Source organism: Phyllopteryx taeniolatus, chromosome 3 (assembly GCF_024500385.1).
Source record: "Phyllopteryx taeniolatus isolate TA_2022b chromosome 3, UOR_Ptae_1.2, whole genome shotgun sequence".
Lineage (NCBI taxonomy): Eukaryota > Metazoa > Chordata > Actinopteri > Syngnathiformes > Syngnathidae > Phyllopteryx > Phyllopteryx taeniolatus.
Genome location: NC_084504.1, coordinates 24582179 through 24608391, shown reverse-complemented (window position 1 = coordinate 24608391; position 26213 = coordinate 24582179). Strand labels below are relative to the sequence as shown.

Genomic DNA, 26213 nt, shown 5'->3' with positions numbered 1-26213 from the left:
GTTAAATAGGATTTGTCACACCTGTGGAAAAAAATAAAATAAACAAATCACCAAACCGCCTCTCGTTATATGGCAGAAAACCCATACTAGAGAGAATTTATTTGTATGTGCTCACCATGAACCAACCTAATTTATTTTTGAATTTTAGAGAACATTACAGATGCAGGCAAATATAAGATGCCAAACTCATCTTTGAACTAAAAGTGCGAACCACTAAAACACAAAGGTAGATTTGTAACCTCCGGCCACCGCCAATGGTCATTGAAATCCGTTTTATGGGGAGGACCAGAAGTCTTCCAAAAAACTTAAAGAAGCGCCTGTACACGGGTGGTGCACCGGCATTTCTTCGACGGAACTTCCTTGTTCCTGCGTGTGTACGTTATAATGCGCTAACACACAGGGATGTGAATACAGACGGTCCTTTGTTGACAACAGAGTTCCTTTCCTAATTCTGCAATTCATAGCAGGCGTTTTCCCACCTTTTTTCACATCGCTATTCTTGGGAACACAGGGAATGGGGTACATACAGTAGGTCTACCTGACAATTTAGCTAGTATAAGAGCAGTAACAGAGACAGCGCGACACATATTAAGCGTATTCCGTAATCCCAGGACGAGGGTGTGAATTTTCATACCTGTTGTTGTGTTGAGAGCAACTGTTGCTGTCCTAATAACTATGTTATCCATCACATCAGATGCTGTCTTGGACATCATCTAATTACTGTATGTGATTGTGGGATATCTTGTCCTTCTGTAGTTGCTCACATACATGTGGCAATATCACCCTTTGCTGGATTCAGTGTAAAAGGCAAATTGCACCTCTGTTATTGCAATTGAGAAGGATCTCTGCATGAAAGAGGCTGATGAGGCATCTGTTGTGCGAAATGCTAGCCAGAAGGGGGTGAAGGAAATGTGTTGCAAACCTCAGCTCCTCGGTTCTCTCACACTAATGTGGCATCAATAGGTTGTTGTTATCAGGCTTCTTCAATGAATTTGTTTAATTTGACCCAAGAAACAACAATTAGACAAAGTGGGTGAGATTTGTGCTCTGTGGAGAGACACCCCTATTTTCCACAGTTGAAGCTAGACAATTCCAATCTATCATCAGCAGCAGACTTTTTATTCGGAGTAATGGCTCCATTTGTGTTGTGTTAATGAGCAAAGGAGATAAAACACAAGAGTGCAGCGTGTATTTGTCTCATTTTTCACTCAGCAGCAGTTTTGTTTTTTTGGGGGTCATTTAAAGCTCACAGTCAGTCTCCCCTCAAGTGGGGGGGACTCCCTGCAGTGTCTCGCTTGTGTGTTTATTGTGCGCAGGTGTTTATACTGTACAGTAGTATACAGTTGCATACTATTCAACACAGGTGGGATTGATGATGTTGACAAGCTGTCTCTCTCTGAGTAACTGTAATTACCTTACATAATAGACGCTATTGTACACATGCGCACATTGGTTAACTCCCGATTTACTAACCAAAACAGCAGAACCCAAGCACCATCTCCCAGATGATGTTTTCTGTGGACTATTAAAGATGAACACTCCCGTCATAGTTCCTGCTCCTTCCCAATCCCGTGATTAATAGTGAAATTCACTCCCATCCCGCTAGAATCCCACGGGACCCGGTGGGAATCCCGAATAAAAATGTCACCCTCTAGTGTGCATGTCTTCTTTGCTACCCATAGAAATACCAATCGTTGAGCAATAACGAGATCTCTGTCGTTTGTTAGCTTGAGCTTTCAGAAGACTCTCTGGAACTTCCACTAACAACCCAGGCTAAACAGCTTCTCCCTGACCAATAACCACCCAGTTGAAATGTATCACTTCAACATAGTTTCTTGCCACCAATTACTATTTTAAGCCCGAGCTTTGGCGCCATCTTGCAGAATCTTAGTGTGTTACAGAAAGAGCACAAAAACACACCAATAGATGCACATAGGTGAGTTTTTCAGAAAATAGCGGAGGATACGTGCCGCAGGAAAAAAAAAAGAAAAACGCTAATAGGTGAATTTATGAATAATGAACTGCAAAGAGTTGGGGGTTCACTGTATTTGCTCCGCCCTGTCTGCCTCATGTTCTTGACATTTCTCTAGATTTCTCCTTAATTGTCCCTTTTATGTAGTTCCAAACTGCACGTATACTTGACAAATTATATTACTCGATACCAATATTATGAAAATGTGGTTGTACCAAAGAAGGCATCTCCCCTGAGAGATGCCTCCCGCCTTTGCAATTAGTAAAAAAGAGGTAAAACAGGCACACCCTGGCGGCACGGTGGGTTAGAGCGTCAGCCTCACAGTTCTGTGGACCCGGGTTCAATCCCCGACCCCGCCTGTGTGGAGTTTGCATGTTCTCCCCGTGGGTTTTCTCCGGGCACTCCGGTTTCCTCCCACATCCCAAAAACATGCATTCACTGGAGACTCTAAATTGCCCGTAGGCATGACTGTGAGTGCGAATGGTTGTTTGTTTCTATGTGCCCTGCGACTGGCTGGCAACCAGTTCAGGGTGTACCCCGCCTCCTGCCCGATGACAGCTGGGATAGGCTCCAGCACGCCCGCGACCCTAGTGAGGATAGGCACACCCATTGATCGCGACATTACAGCGATCTCGTGGTTTCTATGATGACTTTTTTAGTGGAGGCCAATGCATCGGGACTCATAAAACCTTTCTCGGTTTCACTTCAGAGATTTCATAGGTACGCTGGCTAATGTTTTGGTGTGTAATTATCACGCCGTGCTAAGCGCTGAAACATCTGTCGGTCCCGCTAACGACTGGGGAGCCGACTGGGCCCTCTGACGGCCCAAACTGCAATTAGCCTCATGAAAGACACACACATGCAAAAAGTGATGTCAGCTTTCTGCTACTTTGTTCCAAAGATGATGGATAGCCTTGCACATGAAACCAATCGCCAGAGATCTGTTCACGTGTGTGGGCGTGAATGTGTCTGTACGTGCGTGTTCTCGTGTGTGTGTGTGTGTTTGTGTGTGCGTGCGCGTGTTTTTGCGTGCGTGTTGTCGAAGAATATATTGAAAATTCCTAGATCCCCATTCATCTGACGAGCTCACGTGTGTAATGTACACAGCTTTCTTCGCTATTTGTTTACATGGACATCAATATTCCAATATGAAGCCAATGCTGCCACTGCCAGTAAATAGCATCTTTTAATGGCCTGACATGAAGCTCAATAAGGTGAGAGAGTATTGTTCATACATTGTATTTGCAATAAGAAATAGAATTTTGGATTCGCAGGAGTTGTCTGGACTTAATGGTGCACTATAACGTTATATGAGCGCTTTGGTAGAAGTATTGTACCAAGGTGTCGCTCTCTTTGGGTTTTTTTTCTGTCATCCTGGTTAGGAAGCGAACTTCTAATGCAAGACCAGAACAAACATGGTTGAACACAAGGGAAGGGTGTATAATAATCAACTAATTGATTGTTAACAAGTGTTTCATGTGGAATTGATTGATCTTTAAGCTATTCAAGAGCCTGCTTAGCTATAATCTGTTGATTCCATCTTAACTTGCTGTCTAAAGAAGAGTGAAATGGCATCAGCAATGAACAGTTGAGCTGTGACCACTCAGACCTCCATATAGCACAAGTTCTTTAGGCAGCATTATTCTGCTCAGTCTGACACTGTCAATGAGAAAAGGAGCACAGAACATTCAGAGATTTCTTTCAATCCCTTTCTAAACATTAATTAGTTTATCGGTCATTTTAAAACTCTAGAGACCGAATTGTAAATGGTTGTGATATGGGCATTACAGACAAACAACCATTCACACTCACATTTACACCTATGGACAATTTAGAGCCTTCAACGAACCTTTAACTTGCATGTTTTTTTGGAATGTGGGTGGAAGCAGGAGTACCCGAAGAAACGCCATGCAAGCATGAGAAGAAGATGTAAAGTCCACACAGGAAGGCGAGAACCAAGACTCCAACCCCAAACTTCAGAACTGTGAGGCAGACCTGCTAACCAGCTTTTGAATAAAATACACTATGAGCAAGTCATGGAAAAACAATGTGACGTCGACCTCTCATATCCAATGTATGTATGTGTGTGTGTGTGTGTGTTTTTTTTTTTTCTTTTTTCAGGTTTTGTCATACGAGTGTAAAAAAGAGGTTAACCACTGTTTTGGACTATGTGTTGCAAAATATAAAGACAGACATAGCCAAAGATGAGAATTAATGATTTGATGCAAGGAAGATTTGCTGAAGTCTCCCATGATGTCATGCATGTTGGTGGGTCCCACTTCGAACTCTTGGTCAACTTACAAATTTCATGGCGCAAGAATGGTTCAACCTTAGCAATTGAGAGTAAGAAATCCATGTTGGTGACAAATATGTTCCCCCACAAAAGAAGCTGTAATTTACTCTGCCAAGGGATGACAACATGGAATTATTGTCTCACTCCATCCAAAGTCTGCTGTAATCTAGGATCTCGTTAGACAGGCAGGCGCACTCATGTGAAAGCCATTGAGTCGGTGCCAACTGCAGGCAGCTTCAGCGTCTGGGCTATCATGTGACGCGAGGCTGGATGTGGGTTTATCGCAGCAAATAGACAGAAGGATTATCTTCCCCAGGAGTCACCAGTTTTTAATGTAACACAAACAAAACATTTTGAGTTTCTCTCTGTGTTTTTCCCATATCTCCATATTTCCCATATTTCCACGCCCTCTCGTCTCTGTGGCGCTTTCGGCACAATGACGAATGTGCTCAGCGTGTCTGGCTACATGGTTTTATGAGCATTTCTCTGCACAAAATAACGGCTTGTAGTCCATTCTTAATACCTCTTGTCTACTCTGACTTTAGACACAAAGCAAATTCACAGTGCTTTCCTTAACATGACCTTTCTGCTCATTGGCTCTGGCCAGTTTCTCTTGCGACTTCTCCTCTTCCCTTGTCTGTCGCTGCCACTCCCTCCTCATATTTGCAAGTCATCCCATCTTTCATCTCACCACCTCTAAGTATCTCCCTTGTAACCCACAACAGCAACAAGTAAGATCCTGTAGTTGTCCAGATTCTCTCTCCTACTCTTTATGGGTGTATTTGGTCTTGAACCTGCACCTTCCCAGACTAAGTCCAGTGCCATGAAAATTATGATTATTATTTTGCATAGTTTCCTCTGTTTAATGTTTAAGTTCATCAAAAACATGTAACTATTAGACAAAGATAACCCAAGTAAACATAAAATGCAGTTTTAAAAAAAAATATTCAACGCTACCTTGCCCTGTGTGGAAAAAGTGATGGCCCCAAAACCTAATAACTGGTTGGGCCACCATCAGCAGCAACAACTGAAATCAAGTATTTTCTATAACTGGCAGTGACTCTTTCCAATATAAACCCAGTAGGGCTCTAAGATCTACAGACTCAGGCCAAATAGCATAGCATTTAGCTGTTATGCTGCACACAAATGGAATAAGTTGCCGACAGAAGTGACGTCAGCCCGATGTATGAATGTTTTTAAGTCCAGGTTAAAAACTCTTCTTTTCTCTCATTCTTTTTGGAGCATTTCCACTTTTAAATTATATTTCTTACGCTATACGCTGTTTTAATTGTATTTTTATTTTTCTCTTTCTTTAAAATTTTTATAAGCGGATTTTTTTGTCTTTGTTTTTGAATGCTTTTAATCATGTAAAGCACATTGCAATTTGCTTTGCTTTGCTTTCACGTCTATTGAGGTATTTTGGCCCACTCTTCCTTGCAGAATGGTTTTAATTCAGCAACACTGGAGGATTTCTAGCATAAGCAGCCTTTTTAAGGTCATGGCAAAGCATTTCAATCAGATTCAAGTCCGGACTTTGACTAAGCCACTCCCAAAAACGTTTGTTTTTTTTTTGAAGCCATTCAGAAGTTGGTTTGACGGTGTGTTTTGGATCATTGTCAAGTGTGCTTCGGCTTGAGATCATCAACTGATGGCTGAACAGTCTCCTTCAGGATTTTCTGCGAATTCAGAGCAGAATTCATGGTTTCTTGCCTTGGAACTCTACCATGGATGCCATTTTTGCCCAGTTGCTTCCATGTTGTTTAGTCATGAACACTAACTGAGGCAAGGGAGGCCTGTAGTTCTTTAGATGTTGTCCTTTCTTTGGCTTGTGGCATTTTCTTGCAGCATCTTTAGGTCTTTGGACTGACTTCATTTTGTCAGACTGGTTCTATTTAAGCGAGTTCTTGATTGAACAAGTCTGGAGGTAATCAGGCTTGGGTGTGGTCAGTGAAAATGAACTCAGCTATACAAAATATGTGATTAGTCATAGTTAATTCAGTATTTAACAAGCGGGACAATTCTTTTTCACACGTACTTTTGAATAGGTTTTTTTTCCCCTTAATAAATAAAATTACAATTTAAAACTACATTTTATGTTTAATTGGGTTATCTTCGTCTGATATTTAAACTCGTTTGATGATCTTGAACATTAAAGTAGGGAAACTGCAAAAAAATAAGAATTTTCTGAGAAGGAGGCAAAAACCTTTTCACGGCATTGTGACTCATGTAGCTCGTGTGTGTGTGTGGGGTGCCCTACACAAACACACACGTGCCCCCTTAACCTCCGTAATTATCAATAGCAGCATCCACCGCTGCAAATATTTATGTATGACTCCTTGAAGGAAGCTGCAGTTTGGCCAGAGGTTACCGATGTTTCTCTTTACCCCTCAGAGATGATATTTTACCTCCCACACCCGATGGGATCCAGTGCCAGAACAAATGACAGGAGGAAATTAAATCTGGGAGTGCTGCTATTTTCAGCCTTTAGTCACATTTCATACTTGAGTACCTTATTTGTTAAGGTGACGGGGCGTTAAGTGTCTGGGAGATAACTGAATTAAAGATTAGCAATTCAGTGAATCCTGGCAAGATTTCCTGTGCTTTTCGTCTCCCTCGGATTTGGAAGGAAAGTACCTCCACAAAGGGAAGAATATTTCAGTGAATTATTAGCTGTTTTTTTTTGTTTGTTTTTTTGTTTTTTAATCAGCCAAAACCTAAACTACTTTTTCTGAGTACTGTGGTCAGGAATGTACAGGGTCTCCTATGTTTACGACGGTCCGACATACGTACGAGGTTTCAGGGTATCGAATGGCGCACAATAAACTAGTTTGCGCAGGGACATAAGAATAGTGGCATGCTTTACCAGCACCCGACTTACGGTTTTTCATGCGATTTCATATTTATGGGCTAGATTTATTTATTTATTTTTTTATTTTTTTTCATACAAACATTAACTGTAATTTCCTTAACTATTGCGTTAGTGTAGGTTAGTGATAGACTACGGCCTTTTCCAACTCAAACACAAATTCAGGTTATCACGAAAACCGAGGACCACCTTTATGGCAAAAACTAGTTCTTTCACGAAGTATGATTCCTTCAAGTTTTCGTCACGAGACCATCCCTTTCATTTCATTACCCTCATTACACAGGCCAAAGGTCCAAATGTTCAGTTATGGTAGTGTCAAACAAATGCATCACATTGGTCTACCTCCCTCTCAAACGGTAGCCATTTTGTTTCAGCAGTTTGTCAAAGTCTCCTTTCTTTCAAAGACATTACGCTTCCGAGACCTGTGTTCTATCCCTGGGTTGCAGGCAAAATTGGATCTAAGATGTCTTTTTACACCTTCGCAGAGAAGCTGGAAAGTGAAAGACACTTTTCTTTCTCTGACTCCCCAGACTAAGCAAAACACAAACCCCCGTCCTGCAGGGGAATTGGTATTGCTAAACTAGGATGAAGGTGTAAAGATAAAAATCAGTCGTGAGGGTAGCTGAGGAGTTGCCGATGTCTCCATCGCCAATGGAACGACGGATTGCGAGTGCTGTGATCGGAGGCCGAGGGAAGCATTCGCTCGGGACGGACGGATACATTTGTGGGTTTCAAAGAATGCGGGAGATTAATTAAACTCCCCCTGGTTTTGGAGGTGTGTGTGCATGTGTGAATGATTGAGTCAGAGCAGTGACGAGCAGGAGAGAAAATGTGGTAATTGCCTTGCCGATCGGGGCCAAACTGCAGGAAGGTATCATTTTACATAACAACAGCTGCTCAGAGAAAGCAAAGTGGTGATGGAAGTTTATCGGATGGTGTGCACATGCTGGTATCATAAGTTTTTTCCCCCATGGCAAAAGCCACAGTGATATTTCTTTTATCTTAACCTCTGACTAGCAACCCTTTGTTGAACCCACGCTGTTCTGTGATTGGTCTAAAGCTGTGTCTGTACACCGTGAAGATTAGGCGCTACTAATACCAACAACCAGCAGGAGACACTCACACACAACGCTTGGGCACTGTGGGAACCTTTGGAGACTTGGCACCCATGTAATACGCGCATGCAGCACATATCGTGACTATCCTACATGTGCAAAAACTTGAGGAGGGGGTGCGAGGCAGCCGCTTTCATGAATACAGGTGTCTTGTCATCGCAAATTCATCTCACGAGCCTCAGGCTATTGCAACTGCGGATGCAAAGGCCCATTGGTGACCCTTTAAGGAGCTAAAGGCCCACTTTAGAGAATTTTGAAAACAACATTGTTGGTTACAGTTTCCATGTTAAAGCTGAAAATGGTCATTTGTTTAAAATAAGGCACAGAGTCCTGCCGCGAAAAGGGAAGAACAGCAAGTAATTGACGCCCCCCTAAAAATGTTTATACAAAAATAATAATACATTCATTATATAGAGCGCCTTTTCAGGGTACTCAGACACCTTACAAATAATAAAATACTGAAATAAAAGACAATATCAATAGTTTAAACTGTAAATAGACCACAATCGATGACCCAAAACACTTTATCATTTAGTGTGCATGTACATGCACAAGTGGCAAGACTAATAACTTCCTCCACCAGCAACCCAAGTTAAACCGAGCTCCTACCCGACATACAAGTCTTGTCTCTTAGTTGAGATGTAGCATACCAACATGCTTCCTTGACACCAATGTACTACTTTTCTATTAGACAGGGCATTGGTGCCAACTTGTTAAATGGGTGGGTTTTTGAGTGAATAACTGGGGATAGGGCTCGACAGAAGAAAAAAAAAATGCATATAGGTAAATTTGTAAATCGTGAACCACAAATATGCCAAAGAAGTAGTTTGTATCTTAGAACTGCTCAACAAATGACGAAACTCAACGCTGGCAGAATTAGATGTACTTTTTGATTGCCGCCTAATGGGTGTGTCACACCCAACCTTTTGTCCAACCACGTTTCCTGGCTGGATTTGCGGAAACCCCCCCCAAAAAAACAGTTAGGAAAGATTAAAAGAAACACATTTGTTTTCTAAACGGCCCCAGTTGATTGACATGTCTGTATGTGTGTGTTTTGAATATTTTCCCTGCCGTTATGTTGATGTTTATGGCGACAAACATGCGACATTGATCGCGGCTTGCTGTTGTCGTTGCTGCAGGGTTCTCTCTCTCTCTCTCTCTCTGTGTGTGTGTGTCTTGAACACAGAAATACAGTACTAAACCCGCTCCTCTGCTAGCTGTTGTCAAAACGATTTTCAAATGAAGCACTCTAACAATCAGATTTAGGTAGGTCATCGCCAGAGTCATCAGTCTGTGACCGGAACTATCTGTGAGATCATCACTGTTCTGCAGCAGAAGCAGGTGTAAACATCGCCTGAGGAGATGATAGCGCCAGTCCAATGGCTAGCATGCGACTTGCTGATAACCTTTCACAATCTCCAATCCCATTACCAGAAAATTGGTTTGCAAATCCTATGATGTCAGCAAGCCTCTTTTATTTTTATTTTTGATAATGTCTCTTTGGACCATGTGAAACCACAAGATTGCAGTATCATATCCCTGCAGTCTGGGAGTTGTGTTTTGCTCTGGCCACTTACCATATTTATAGACTTGCATATTTATAGCTCTCCGCCATCTTCGCTGTACCTTTTTATTAAACTCTCCCACACATGCGTCTGCAAGCACTATAGTGAGAAGAGGGACATCTTGGCAACATGTGAGCAGGGGATGCGGTTCTTTGATTGACTTACTATGACTTTACTGTTTGGGGTGGAGACGCCATAAGAAAAAAAAGACTTGGAAGACCGTAACCCTTTGCCAACAATTATCTGCCTTACATCATTTGACTTTTAAGTTTCCCATTTTGCTCTTTTACTCCCCACCATCTGCCCCGTCCTTGCACCGCATTTAAATTCTGAGCAGCCTTATCGAGCACTTACAGGCTAATTAAAAGTGCGAGTGTTTGTGATGCGACTTACGCTGTCATGGGCTGCACCAAATCCCAACAGCTGCCCGTGCCGTTTCTCGTCAAGACCTGTGAACGCCGCCGCAGTTAAAGCAGATTAATGTTTGCAGCCTTAAATCAGGGGTAAAACAAGACGGGACCGGACAATGGCGCGCTTGACAGGGAGAGTGACGAGAAGCAGGCTTGTGGCCGGTGGGCAGGCCGCCATGGAGACGGAGGGAGGCTGAAGAAGACTAAAAAGATGGGACTCAGGGGGAAAGAAAGGGTGAAACCTTAGTACCTGACACGTACTCGGAGGCCTTTAGCCACTGGAGCCAGAATGGCTTTTTACAAGCCTGCGGTCAGACAGAAATAAAAGGCAGCCAAGCGGCTGAATGGCATCTCTCACACACACACAGGCAAGTCAAGGGCCTCTCAGAAATCACAGTTTGGTTTTATAATATCACAGTTATTCAACATCTTCAAAAACTTCAATGCACTACAACTGAACATGCAGCGTACTCTTCCTTGGGGGTAGCAGGTGTGCAGGCAGGGAACGAAAGTATTAGCAAAACCTCCGTGCGCCTTTGAAAGGTGCCAATGGCATTATGTTCCTTGGAGTCATTTTATAGATTTGGTAGTCAGCAATCCTTGACATTTTACTCCAGGCTTTTGGTGTCTTTTTGTTGCAGAAATGCTTTTGCAATGACAAATAATCATAATCATCTCCAGTTTAAGCTTTAGTTCATGAGTTGTGAGACAGATGGTATCATCTTGTCAGGGGTTACCGACGACCTACCTAGACGTGTATGGCCGCTGGAAAGTCATGATGGAATGAATGGAAATGGAAAGGTTCATGATCAATCTGAGCGTCGAGCCATTACTGGCTCGCTCTGCTATTTACTGTACAAACCGGAGCGCGACTTGGGGCCGTTGCCATGGAGATGCTGATGGATTGCTGGCGAGCACCAGAAACAGATTTAGGATTGAAATATTTTATCTGGACAACCCCTTTAAATCATTTTGGACTGTCTCCGAAAGTGAAGCGCTCAAGAACGAGCTAAGACAGATTTTGGTGTGTGTGTGTGTGCGCGTGCGCGTGCGCCTGAAGGCTAAAGAGGTCTTCTTAATTTTGGGTTACATAAACATGCAACGAAGCAGCAATCGCATGACCGGCTTCACTTATTCCCATGGTCCCATACACCCACGTGAGTTATTTTGACTTTTCCAAAGCGTGTGATGGGCACATTCATACTTGTTGTTGTTATGACAATCAGTGTGTGCGCACCATTGTTCTGCAGAGTGCGAAAGGGAGCAACAGATTTCCCAGAGGTCTTTGCAAGACCTGGCTCAATATGTACCTGATGGTGGTTGTGTCAGCAATTTGTGGGTGCTTTCGGGTGCATACTGTCTTATAAACGACAATCCGGCCCATTCCTAAGGATACTATAGAATGGTAATGTAAACAAGTAGTGTAGTGTGTGTGTGTGTGTGTGTGTGTGCTGGTAAGTGGTTGTTTGCCATTCTACTGGCTCTCTCATTAATAAGTGAGCACTCAGCAATGGAGTTCACCTTTCCCCCATAATTGCTTTCTCTCAGCATAACACACAATCATCACACTCACAAACACAATGCAAGCAATGCTAATGAGCAATAAATCATAAATTGTTTTGAGCAAGTCTGAGTGCATAGTATGTAAAAGTCTCTTTTGTGTTACGCTGTACTATGGCAGTTAAGTAGTATTTCCTTTAATAGTCATGGGGTGTGTTATGCACTTAAGACAAAGGGGAGGCCCTTTCCCATCAAGAACAAAACAAAACTATAACCGTAATAATCTCAATTCTGAAACACTTTTTTTTCCCCCACAGACGAACATTGAAAAGTTACCTGCTGCCCATTTGAGCTATGTTACTAACCAAAACATGAGCACCCACAGTAAGCACCTGGATATCAACACCCTCATCAGATGAACTAAGACTTTGGAATCTGCATGTTGCAAACAAGTTCCCTGCTCAGTATTAACGAGGCTCGTACGTTATGTGACTGTTGGACATGTGTTCTGTCCACAAAGTTGTGTGCGTTCATGTTTATGTTCTGCTTCGGTTCCTGTTTGATATTATTCCAAAAATACATTTGTTCAAATATGGGCCTCCCACCTCATAAGGTGGTGTGTTGCCCCCATTATAAGTTGAGTACATAAAAAAAGGATTGGCCCCGACATTATATGCATGAGTACAATAATTGAAACTACTTCTATGTGAGTTAATGTCTAAAGTGAAGGTATAGTGTGCACAATTTGTACACAGGGAGGAAGAATGACTTACTAGGTGTGCCTACAGTATATGCTCACTTTGGTGTTTTTCCAAAGTAAAGGGAAGGACTGACGCGCATATCTTGTAATAACTGACGTCCTATTTGGTAGAGCTTTATGCATTATTTTTTTTTTATGTGCCGTCGCTGGCTGCTAAGTTGTAATGGTGACAGTGGCGCAGGCGTATTGATTAGCAGCACGTTTGCATAGAGGGACTTCAGGACCTCACAGTTGGTGGAGGCGTGCGTGGGTGTGTGTGTGTGTGTGTGTGTGTGTGTGTGTGAGCTATGGTTTATTGCTTTGGACTTTTCAAAGGGTGAGCGAGATCATGGGTGGGCCCCAAGAAACCCTCCAGAGATGGAGGCTCTACTTCAGAGAACACTCACTCTTTACAGTGTGGAGGAAGAAGGGACGGAAGGTGAAGACGGGGACTGGATATTGCATTTTCACATTAAATGGTCTCCAGTGCGTGTGTGTGCGTGCGCGTGCGCGTGCGGGTGTTTTCTGGATTCTGTTTTCTCAGTAGCCATGACTACATGCTGAGACACTTCTGGATTAGGGTGGGTGTTCCCTGGCAGTGAGATGGACGGATGCACGTGTGCTTGGGTTGATGGATGGATGGTTGGTTGTTTGGATCAAAGGATGGATGAAGGGAGAAACAGAAAGATGGTTGTTTGATGTGTAGAGGGTAGCATTGTTGAATGAAAGGAAGAATTTAGTAGTTTGCATTGTTGGAATGATGGATGGGATAAATTGAGAAATGGGGGCGGGGGCGGGGGTGTATTTAATCATTTATTTATTTTAGTTAACCTTTATTTATCCAGGTGATGCAATTACCTGGATCCAGATTCTCATTTTCGATTCTGACCTGCGGATGGACTAATGGATGGAAGGACTGCGGAATGAATGGCCGATGGAGGGAAAGATTGGTGGATTTGATGGATTGATGGAAGGAAAGAGTTGTAGAATGTAAGGAGGGATGAATGGAGGCAGTGGTGGAATGGATGGTGGTGCATGAAATTAAATCAAACTATTTATAAAGCACTTTTTCATAAAATAAAATGCCAATGTCAATAAAATGCCTCTCTTGCACACACACAGGTAAAAATAGTGATATTAATTATAATGTATTGACTTAAGGAAGGGAGGAATGATGGTGTTATTGGATATTGGAAGGCTGTACAGATGAGCGTCGCTGAATGGATGAATTGGGTGATTTGACGGGTGATTGGAATGGATGAAAGGAATACTGGGTAGGAGGGAAGGAAGGTAGGTTTGTGGTGGGATGGAGGAATGTCGGTGGAGTGAAATGGATGGATGAAAAAGGATGAAATTGATGCACATTGGTGGTTGAATAGATATTGGATAGAAGGATGGGAGGGAGTATCTATTGGATAAATGGAGGGTGGAATGGATGGTAATGAAGGTGTGGATGATGGGTGGGTGTAGAATGGATGAATTGGGTGGTTTGGTGCAGGATGATTGGAATGGGAGATGGAATAAAAGAATCATGGTGGAATTGGAGCGATGGACAGGTGGGTGGTTGGTGAATGAATGAATTGCAAGGTCGAGTGGTTGACTGGAAGGAGTCACGAAAAGGATGGAAAGCAGGACGGACTAGTGAAATTGCTGGATGGGTGGATAGTGGAAAGGTTAGTGGTTAGAGACAGGAACAGGGAAGGGATGGATTGAAGGGTTGGTGGAATCAATGGATGGACGGAATCAAGTATTGGATGTTTGTTGGCTGGATGAACTGTGTGCTCTGATGGATGGAAGGAATAGAATGAATGATAGTGGAGGGATGGAAGAAGCCACAGAGAGGCTGAATTCAGCCATTCTGGAACAGCCTGCCAGAGAGCATCAGGAGCGCAGAGACTTTTAAATGGAGGCTTTTTGGCTTCACTTTTGAACTGATTTCTTGATTGTTCATTTAGACAATTACGTATCTACTAATTTGCTTATTGTTATGTATTTATTTCTGTTCTATTTTATGGTATCTCTTATTGTCAATCCGTTTTGTTTTTTTTTCCTGTCCTATTCTCTTTTCAAGTTTTACTCCATTGTCTCCTCATGGGAGCTTCCACGCTGGGAGGTGTGTTCGGTCTGCCTGCAGTTTCCCCGGACCGGGTTTTTTTTTTTTTTTTTTTTTTTCCTCTTCTCTCCTGCTTCACTCTCTCACACTTACTTTCACTTGAGCCTCTACGGAGGCCTGAGCCATTAATTGCGTCCCAGAAGGGAGGCCTCACAGGGAAGGTGTGTCTGGGAGTTGAGAGCGTTCCCTCCCCGGAGGAGTCTGAATCACTGTGGCAAATCGCTGCCCACATCCATCGGCAGAATAATATCTTCAATTCACCGCTGACTTGTCGTGTCCCTTGCGGAATTTGTCATCAGAAGAAAATAAGTCCACGCGTTTTGTCTTCCTGAAGAGGTTTTTCTCTGCTGCTTTTGGTCTACTTACTCCCACCGCTTTATTATAATATTACACCTTTATTGCTTTCTTAATTCCTCTTCTTTACACTCAATTCCTGCCCTTTTTACTAATATTCCCCCAGTTGCAAAGGATGCGCTCAGTTTAGCATATTTATTTCATTACCGTGTTCGGCTCACTTTTATTATCTCCGTGCTTCTTGCCTTCGAACGAACGCTTTAATTGACTTATATTGACGCTTTCTGTCTCTCCGCCCCGCGTAAAATGAAACTTCCAGGAAATGCCCCGAAATGAAAATGTGTTTGCAAATGTGTAATATGCGCAATTCTGATGAGTGTAGGAGTTTGAGGTGGCATTTATGCACAGATAATTTTTTTTTGTGTTTGTTTGTTTTTTTTTTCCTCCTCGAGTCAAGCTATTAATGTGATGCATTGTTTTTGCTTCTCCAGTTGACCTCAGAACAACTCGTACTGCTTTTGGAGCTACTGTTAGAGAAAACCAAGCTGAGCGCATCCACCATGCGTGCGCTGGCCCGCACCTATGACTTGCGCAATCAAGACGCTGAGGTACACACACACGCTAACTAACTAACCACACGCACATACAGCCTCTTAGAATAACGAGTGCAAGGTCTCCTCTCGCCTCCTGACCCAGCCTCCACCACGCTGAGTAATGCGTAGTAAATTCTCCCCGTAATAGCAACTCTCCTCTTTACGGCCGCCATTACTGAGTAAAATCCCACAAGTATGCACGTCATGTTTTTTTTAGTGCTGCACAAAGTTCCTTAATGGCGCTATTAACAATATGTGTGTGTGTACTTCACGAGTCTATTTGTACTCTCCTGCACCCGCTGGTCATAGCATTGGGTACACAATCTAATGAGTGGACGGCCCTGAAAGTTGTGAAATTTGAAGCTGGAATATGCTGAAAAAAGTCAGTTTCAACCATCACTACGAGGTGTCATGCGAGACCTCCGCTCAGTGAGCATCTAAAGGACTAACATCACAAGCAGGTTTATTTGTTTGTGATGTCACCAAATAAGAGTACTTTTTCCTGGCAAAGATCAAATGTGATTACCATGGAATAGCAAATGGAACTTACAGCGATATATGGGTAAGGGTCTGTCTGCTCAGTACAATACACAAATCCGCAGGAGACGGGGACCGTGTTGCAAATAGTGAAAACGCCGCCTAAATTACCCATATTCGTTGAAACTGTAAATATATCACCAACTGTGATCCCAAAAGACTTTAAGGTAGGGTAATTTCAAACTAATATTACATTACCCTTAAAAATTAATTACTTACAGATTATTTGATTTAGAAAACAATTTGGCAGATTTTGAATCACATGTATTTTTTTTTTTTAAATCTATCTGTCAGTCATGAAATACGTTCAAATGACTCTCATGTGGTCTGTGGTGAAAGTCGTTTGCATCTCACCCACTTTTCGATTGATGGACTTAAAACATGGGTTCAGACACAGTAGTATGATTATTGATTTATAGTGTACATTTTTTTGAAAAACATGCTCTCCTACAAAGTGTGCTGGAGCGGCGAGCACATCAGCAGTGGCCATGTCTCACTGGTAACGATTAACCTTCATATCTGCTCCTGAAGTTAAAGTCTGATATATTTTCCAAATGGATTTCTCTGGCATTCACATATCTGAGGAAAGCACCACACTCCAGGAATTACAGCACCAGCCTCACACTTTCAATGAATCACGCCTCATGGGCGGTTGCACACCCGTCCGGGGGTTACGCACAGTGGGTGTGGCGGAAGTCATGACTGGAGAATCCACGTAGGTAACAGGTGCGCAAGCCAGCCGCCTAAAAAAAAAATAATAATAAAATAAATAAATAAAGACGCCCGAACGGGAGAATGTGGCCCCAAGTATTTCATTTTACTTAACAGATGCGAAGGTAAATAGCTTGTAACTGAAAGCATAATGGCTAACGTGGCACGAAAATGACCAGAGAAGCTCGCTAACAAAAGGAAATGTTCATCTTTAGTTCACCTGGTAAAGGTATCGCTATGCAAACACCTTCCTGTTCCTTCTCCATTATGTGTCTGAGAGTATTTTTACTGTATTATTATTATTCAGCGGTTAAGTTGCCTTTGCACATATATGACTGTTAAGGATGTCACTTTGTAAAATGTTTCTTAAAACACTGCCTGTACACTTAATTAAGGTTTATTAATTCAGATCATTAATTCACTTTACTTTGGAAAAACCTCCATTTTCAAGAATTCGAAGCCAACAGAATGAAAATAAAGTAACCACATTGTTAAGGCCTTTGAGGCTTTTAATCCTTGTTGTCGGCCCGCTTAAAATGTGGCCCCGGGTCCAGGATTTCTACGCTTAGTTGAACTTCCCGGCAAGCGATAGGGGGGGGGAAGAGTCGTACTCTAGAGTTTCCAGGAAAACCTTGTGTACTAAAAATACACAGGGCCATTATGCACATGGCCGTGCATGGAAAAACACTTGGGCAAATACACGCACGCACACACTTTTCTCAAGGCACATTTCTCATCCGGAGAAGCGTGTTCATCTTCTACATTGATTCATTCTTAGTGTGCTTCTTCTGCATCTTCACTGTACAAGATTGATGATACTCTAAATACAATCTTCATAACACTGCCTGGACTTGACACACAAGCTATTCGTCTTCATGTAATTCTAATATTTGGAACCTCTTTATGACTGTTTACTCACCGTTGTCCTGGAAAACCTTAAAAGTGGTTGACCCATTTTTCACTCGTGGAAAATGGAAGACAATTACAGACTATCGCTCAGTCCTTCCACCAAATGGGGCCATTTTACCTTCAAATCATAGTTTGTGGAAGTGCAGACTTGTTTCATAACGTGGTGATTCAGGGCGGTACAGTTTCTTGTCCCAACGTTAACGCTTTTGCACAGTTTACTTTTAAAGCTTGGGAAGACAATTTTACCCGTTCGACCCTAAGAAATGTTACCCTGAATGAATTGAATTGGCCCTGTGGCATGCATTTGTATGGCTATGGCTGCTAGAGAGACAGATGGTAATGTCCCTATTTCTGACAGCATTGTATTGTACTTGTATTGTAGACAGAAAATAGCAGTAATGCTACGTACTAATTTGCAGACTGTTCAGTTTCCACACAGAACATATGAGGTAAGCGTGCGGCAGTGTTTATTCCATGAACACATTTTATGCAGCTCAGCCTCTGGCTATCGGATGGCGTGGTGAGTGATGCTTTTGGCGTTTTTTTTACGTCAACCTTGTTAACTCATTTGAAACGGCATCGATCGTCTGCATATCAGTGCGGGAAAAAAAACAAAGAGATTAGTGTCGTGCAAACGCAGCTTCCTGTGTCGTGTAAACAGCCTCTCCCAGACACTTCAAATGGAGCCGAAGCAATAACAGATGCCATGCCCAGTGTTTTTAGTGTATTGTAATTAAGTCTGTTCAAAGTGTTTCTGATGCATTTACTGTACAGTCTCTGCATTGCTCATTTTCCTGAGAAGAAGATGAACTATTGATGATGTACTTTCCTAAGCAAGAAAAGATTTAAACTGAGATTGAGTTTGAGAAGAGATTGTTTCCCAGAATGGCTGGAGTCATAAGCCACGTTCGCACCGAGCAATACGGTTTGGTCCGGTTCGCTAAACCCTGATTTGGGTTTCACTTCCTCCACTGGGACGGCCAGATGGTGTGTCGGATACATTAATAGTGTGTAGCAGCTCAACAGTCTAACTAGTTAATGAATTCAAGAAAGGAAGTTAGCTGGATGGCTATAAAGTGTATGTCTTTATAATCAAACGTATATGTTGTTATTCATGTTTGTCATAGCAGCTTGATCGTAAGTGAAAAGTGCTGGAAAGGTTCACTCGTTCAGCATCTGTTTTAGTGCTGAACGCGTTAAGTTGTCAGCGGCGGCGTGAGTGTGGTGCGCAAAGGTTCACGTTCAGTCTGTGTCGGTGAAAGGAAATGGGGCAGCTGCCCGCAAATTTGCCTGCTCGCGGGACGCTGTGAGTGACCACGCATATACATACATACATACGTACGTACGTGTGAGGATGTGGAGCGTGCGTCCGCATGTATGAGACCTGCGGCGCGACTTTGGCCCGCTTCATTCATACAAGTCTCATGTGATGTCCAGCCTTTGCATGTGCCGGAACGTACATTTAATGTAGGGTATGTGTCAAAGGTCATGTTAGTCCAATGCACTGGACACATCTGTTTTTGAAGTCTAAAAACTCTTGTGGTCCGTACAAGAGCACTACATAGGATGTGGCCAGCCATTTTCAACTGTTTATTTTGCAGTGTCAAAGCAAGTCACGGCAGAGCAGTGGACGAGAGGCCACGTCTGCCTTACTAAGGTTTGGGGTTTGAATCTCGGCTCAGGGTGTGTGTGTGTGTACCCATGTGTGGACTTTGCAAGTTCTCCCTGTGCTTGCAGTGGTTTTCTCTCGGTACTCCAGCTTCCCCCCCTCATTCCAAAAAGATCAATTTTCAGTTTACTGAAGAGTCTAAATTGTCCATAGGTGAGAGTGTGAATGGTTATTTGTCTTTACATGCCCTGCGATTGGCTGACGACCAGTCCGGGGTGTATCCCGCCCTCTTGCCCAAAGTCAGCTGCGATAGGCTGCAGCTGCTCACCTGTGACCCAAATGAGGATAAGCGGTACAGAGAATGGATGGCTAGAAAGCAAGACACCAATTTGAAATCCGGTCTGACACATAACGGCAGACGCAGCGGAGGTTTCAATAACTTGTGTGCCTTTTTCATTACTGGGGGTCCTCAATTTACGAGGGTCATGGGTTTGAGTTTACAAAACATTGCACGACGAACTAGTTTGCACAGCCACATAAGAATATGTGGTTATGCAGCACTAAACTGCCGTACTTACCTTTTTCATTGAATTGTTTTACAATCGTTTTTATACATTTTATACAATAGGTGCTACTGGGCGACTTTTGGGGAGTAGATCACGTGTTGGACTTACATATTTGCCAGGATACGCGTGTTTCCAAACATTGCTGGCTTTTGTTTTTGTTAAAGCAGCCCAAAAGATGCAATTAGAGCAATTTCAGTAGGGTCTCCGAACCTCAAGCTGTATCAACACAGCATTTTGCAAATGGTGTACCCCCCTGACTCTCATAGACGCGGTTAATCGCTATTCATCTTTTACCCTCAGGAGCAAAAAAATAACAGGTGGTGCCACTAGTTGGCTGTAATTACCTTTACGATGACTGATCCCACCAGGTGTCATGGCGTCTATATCTAGGATACTGTGTTTTTTAGAAAAATCAAATAAAAAGTTTTAAAAGGTAGTAAATGTAGGGTGCAAAAATAAAAGCATTACATTTGAATTATATGCGATTGAATGTATGATGCGGTGCAATCATTCTGTTGTCACAGGCTGTTAATGCTGAGGCTGTATTCTGTGGTCGTTCCTCAAAGCGTCTTTCAGTTTGAAGTACTATACAAAGTAGTTTCATAACAATAAATCTGATTAAAAGAGTTACTCAGCCCTAATCAACAGCTCGGATGGTCTGAAGTTGATTAAAATAAGAAGTGATAGAAATCTACACTATTATTATTAAGCATCCTTGTATTGCTTGAAAGGCACTTCATAAGTCTCTGCTATTATTCTTATGATCATCGATTTAAGAATACGTGCGGTAGCCAGAATCGACAATTTGTACTGGTCGTCAACGCGATAACATTTGTTCATTTCTTCAGCGCTCTAATCGCTAATAACAGTGAGGTTAGTGTCAGGTATTACACCTCTAACCGTTAATGTGTCCACACATTATCATGCGCTTTAGTCACAGTGCGACATTGACACCATGGAGGTGTGTGATGTGATCCTTCGCACTGCCACTAGCTAGTATCAGTTGCAGTAGTAGTCATGCAGGGGGGGGGCACTAATAAATGGAGGAATGTCGCTGTGAGAGCGAGAGGCCCTCGGAGGGGACGGAATAAAGAATTTTTACAAAATGAGGCAAGGGCGAGCACCATGCAGCTGCCGTGCCCCAGGGCTCTCCCCGGGAATGTAACCCGGCCGAGGCAACAGCGTGAGCGGCAAAGCGGGCTGAGGGCGACGACGGCGGGCCTCCGAACAGGAGTCGGGGGTGGGGGGGGGAACGACGCGTGCCTCCCCTGCCCGCTCCCACGCTGTCGCATCTGCATGCGTGTGCTTTCCATATGTTACCACGGCAACGCAGCACCCATTTTATGCTTGGAAACAACAAATAGCAATTTAACGTTGCCAAGGACGTTCGTTTTCTCAAGCAACTTTGATGCTACTTTTACTTTAGTTTCATTTGTCCCATGACCAAACTCGTAACTCAATTGACTTTTGTATCAGATTAATTTTCTCATAAATCTGTTGCCAGTCAATCACAGGGCAATAACAATAAATGTTTGTTTAAAAAATGTTTTTAAAAACCTGGCATTTGATTGGAAGTGGGGGAAAATGCTCAAATAGGTCAGGATTATTGCTACGTGGGCACCTGACTTGCGCAGGATTACTTAAATACTTCTGTCTTCTAGGCCATGAAAATAAAACAATCAAACGAGAACCACTAAATAAGCCGGCAGCTGAGCGTGCCACATACTGACATATTCTTCCGTTGCTTCGCAAACTATTTAATTGCGAGCCGTTCGAAACATCGAGACCTGTACGTCAGGACCGTCGTAAACAGAGGATCCGCCGAGTAGGGCGTATTTGTGTGCGTCGGCCTCGAGCGCAGACCTCTGTCAAGGTCAAACCGCTATCAAAAGTGGTGGGGAGGAATCTACATCAAAATTTCATGAGTTCATCCATCTTTCCTGGTTCTCTGCGCCACAACAACGTTTCGTGGAAATCAGTCCAATTGTGCCTCCTCACCAGGACACAAAGGCTGAATTTAGACTGTAGGTACAAGTGGCCAATTCCAATTGAATGCCTTTTTCCAAGTATATTTCAAGTGGCTTATACGCAGTATAGTTACACTAATACTAACAGACAGCTACATGCGCAGACAGACGTCCAAATTGCATGGAACTCCACAAGTGTCCACACGGAAGGAAACAATAATACAGAAATCATAGAAATATTAAATGTCACATACCGTTTAGTGGGCCTTGGCTGACCGCCCCCCCCCAATGTAGCATATTTAGACAATCTTTAATTGTCTATGCTTGTTTACAGCAGGTGATTTTTGTTTGTGCCGTTCGAGCAGACGCGGGTGTGTATACATCACCAATCGGCGTATTTTGCTGACGTTAGTCTGGCATTGCGGGGGGCATATCCGTTACGTGCATTTAGGCTGCACGACATTGGCAGATATCTGATACGCATGAGATTTTCAGAAGTCTGGTTCTGATCTCAAATGATCTGATTTTCCTTTTTTGGTTTTTAAGCTGCCATGACTTAGCTAAATTGTGACACTTGAGAGCAAAAAAAAAATATTGGGTCACTTGAACCATCCAGCGGAAATCCAGCCATTTTCTCCTTATCGTCTCTCTTTCCAACTGCTATGTTAAATGTTTTTTTACAGTTTCTAAACGGAGGCAAGCCGGTACGGAGTGGTGGAAAAGCAGCGTAAGAGTGTTTGTCCTCCAAAGCCCATCTAGTTGTTTATGAGTAGTCCAAGCCGGATGTCAAGCATCACCTTTATTCAATCAAGCCTCCTCCCTTCTTGAGGAGCATCTACAAAAATCAGGTCGACGTCCGACCTTGACGAGGTCACGCGCGTAGCTTCCCCTGCAGAACGTCACGTCTGGACTGCAGCAGGTCAGGACTGGAGCCAAAATACACTCTCACGCCTTCAGCCGGCACAGATGAGCCGTCAGCTCCATTTAAAGTGTTATCATGGCTGCCTGCCAGGCACGGAGCTCAGCACTGCCTCACAACTTCACTCGGTTGTTTTTCGCATTCAAGGAGACCTGGACTTAGAGTAAGCGGACTGACGGACATAGTTTTGAGGCTTGAGCAATTACATCTGAGGTCCATCGGTGAAAAAGGGACTGTGCCCACTGTACTCTCGATCAACGGTCCTCAGCCTTTTATTATATTTTTAAAATGATCAAATATGCAACTCGCCATTGCGATGTATGTACAGTTGTTGTCATAATTGGGACCTCTGCCCTTGTTTCTCTTCAACGAGGCAGTCCTATCTTGACTTTGCCCACCAGGAGCATTTGAAAAAATTGGGACAAAAACGTCTGCTCGTGCCGATGTAATCCGCTAATAAATATCACAGCTGTAGTAAAAAACTGTAATGGCCAATTTACAGCAACTCTATGATCAACTCAATACAAATATTTTGTGTTTAGTCTCTCTACATACGTTTGATAACTTTCTGGAAGTCTCTTTTACAATCTTATTAGTATGTGTGGTATTTATTGTCACGGCATCCACATTTCGAGTGCAATCTTCCACTTGACTTAGTAGAGCCACATTTGAGGGTTGCTTAAACCCAGAGGTCGTACCTCGCATGAAGACTTAAGTGGACGGGACGATCTACGCAGCCAGAAAAGTTTTCACCTCTTGCGCAGGTGAGAATCTGGCCCATGTAGGGTGGGTGTTACTCCGGATGATTAACACGACACACTCCACCGGCAATTGCGAGTCTCCTCGGCCGTGACGTTTTCTAAACAAAACGAATCAAATATGTACAGTATGTAGTGTTTGGATTTATTGCTATTAATCACACTTGTGTTTTTCCTACGTTATGACTTGCAGGTGCGACATCGCTGGTGCGAGCTGGTGGTCAAACACAGACACGCCCACACTTATGGCGACGTGGAGCGCTTCCTGCTTCATGACCAAGTAAATCTACATTCCGCACTCAGCTACTGTAAACTGGAGCAGAGTTCTACAATCAAACGCTGTGTTTGTGTAACTATAGGCTATGGGGGTGTATCTGTACGGCGAACTGATGGTTCAGGAGGACGCCAAGCAGCAGGCGCTGGCTCGTCGCTGCCTCACATTGGCCAGTGAGGAAATGGACCAATCGGCACGCACGGTGGTGGAGGAGATGGTGCTATGACAGGTAAGAGAGATCTTTTCTCACTCTTCGTCTTTACTACTTAAGTTAGTTTGGCTCGCTTGGCTACGCAAACTACTATCGTTGGGTGGGACCATTTTTTTTAACTGCTGTTTTTTTCCCTCTTTATTTGTATATGTAAAACTCCCCGTCTACACTTTTTGATAAAATATTCGGTGCAGAAGTATTTAGTTCAATTTACAATTATGACAATTGTCCAAATACTTTTGCACCCTGAAAATCAGAGCACTCTGAGGTACTCTGCAGGAATTCTTAGTTTAACAAAAGTTACCGAAATGTCACAGTCCAAGGTGTTTACTCGTGATGGTGATAAATGAGTTATGCCTCGGCGGAGGTCTGTGCTGGCTTGTTGACCACGTGCTGACATATATGCTGTTTTAAGGTCCTTAATGATCACCACAAGTAGACGTCCACTCGGGAGTCACTTCTCTTGCCTACATTGACACATTCCTCCATGCGCGTGCATATTTGTAGTCTCAGGACGGGGCCTCTTCCATGCTCTAGGAGTAGCGCTGTCAGGACGCATTTGTTGGAGGAAGAATTTGGGAATGCGGCAAGAGAAAGACGGGGGAAGTGGCATTTTTATACCCTTGAGCCCTAAATGTCCTCTGCTGTGTGTGTGGCCGTAACGTTCACCCTTTTGGAATGGTCAAAACAGTCAACCTTTGAATGGCGTACGTTCCCAGTTACTTCTCGCAAACTCCCATGTCAAGTGTCCAATTTTTACTAACATCGTCAGCAAAACTTCCCACGTAAAGTTATGGTCAACCTTTTTTTTTTTTCTGCCATTTCTACTTCCTGTATGTATTCGTATTGGTAAGGTGTCCCAAAACCTCTGCCCATCGAGCGTAATACAAGACTTGTCAACTTATTTGCGAGAGGGAAAACATTTTCATTCAAGAGTCTTCTGTGGGGATGACCTTGATGTGCTGCTTTCAACACAGGTCCACATTAACCTGAGTGACGGATTTTCTCTAGCTCTAAATCTTATTTGACGTAGGTCCCTCCCCACCACAAGACTGTGTTTATCTTCAAACACACACTCTCTCTACTAGACAGCTTGATGCCCAGGATGTAAAAGGCTTTTTGCGCATCTGGCTATAACCTGATAGATCTCACGGACACAAGTGTGGGGTTTATTCATTTGTACCTGCCTTACGTCATTACATCTTATATTCTCCATTTTTGTCCGCAAGCTCATAATTATTGGACTCAGTGGTAACAGTTTATGCTTTTACTGGTCTAAATTAGTATAGATACAAAATGTTTAAGAGTACTACTATTTTCTGTATCATGTTTTTCTCATACGTTCTAAAAATATATATGTTAGGTTCATTGAATACTCAAAATTGTCCATCTGTGTGAATGGTTGTTTGTCTATATGTGCCCTGTGATTGGCTGGCAACCAGTCTGGGGTGTACCCCCTAGGCTACGTGAATCACGACACTGGCCATAAAACCCAGCCCCATTGACAAGCCATATAGACATTGTACTTCTTATTTTGGAGGGTATAACATACACAAACCCATCCCCCCCCCCCCCCCAAAAAAAGAGGGGGGCCCTTAGAACAAACTAGTCTGAACCTTGTGTAAACAGAAGTGGACCTCACTGGTCCAGACCTCTGGCCAATTAAGATGATGGATGAATCTACTCCCTGACTGCATGAATGTTTTTTTTTTTTTTCGTACTTGGGTCTTTTTTCAAGTGCTGCTTGTTGAGATCAGAGCAGGGCTTGAAAACTTTGTCCTGTCTATAAGGGCTTTTTTCTTGAAGACGGGTGGTCTTTCAGTCCCAGCATTCTCTCCTCGTGCTACATGCCTTCGGAATCCCACTCGAGCCGCTTATTGAGCGTCATATCGCCAGGTTAGCCAAGCGTGGCCAATGAAAGGAAAGATCTACAAATCTCTTTTTTTCCTTATGCTTAATGTCAGACGAGGACATTTTAAGTTGAGGCGCAAGATTGTGTCGTGATGCCTACTGTCCGGGCTGTGGGGGTTCCTGGCGTGCTGATTTGTGACTTATGATAAAAATCACATTGCCAGGGATTACCACACAGTCCTGACCTGGCCGGCTACCATGGCAACCACACACACACACACACAGAGTTCAAACTGACGAAGACATGATTATCCAGGAGTGTGTGATGAGTTGTCCATGGTCAGGAAAGCGGGGGTCTTCGTATGTGTGTGCTGTCTCCAGCCAGGCACAGAGCTTAGCTGATTGGTGAACAGTGATTGATTTCCTCTTTGTTCACAGTGG

At 43.2% G+C, this 26213-nt stretch overlaps 1 protein-coding gene across 1 annotated transcript in view; it reads left to right on the top strand.

The window, feature by feature from the left end:
• aopep (aminopeptidase O (putative)) overlaps positions 1-26213 on the top strand; it is a 96407-nt gene that overhangs the window by 67431 nt on the left and 2763 nt on the right. The window contains exons 15-17 of the mRNA XM_061767821.1: positions 15359-15475; positions 23630-23716; positions 23796-23939. Of these exons, the coding sequence (XP_061623805.1) occupies positions 15359-15475; positions 23630-23716; positions 23796-23936 (345 nt within the window). The 3' untranslated portion in view covers positions 23937-23939. The remainder of the gene's footprint in view (positions 1-15358; positions 15476-23629; positions 23717-23795; positions 23940-26213) is intronic.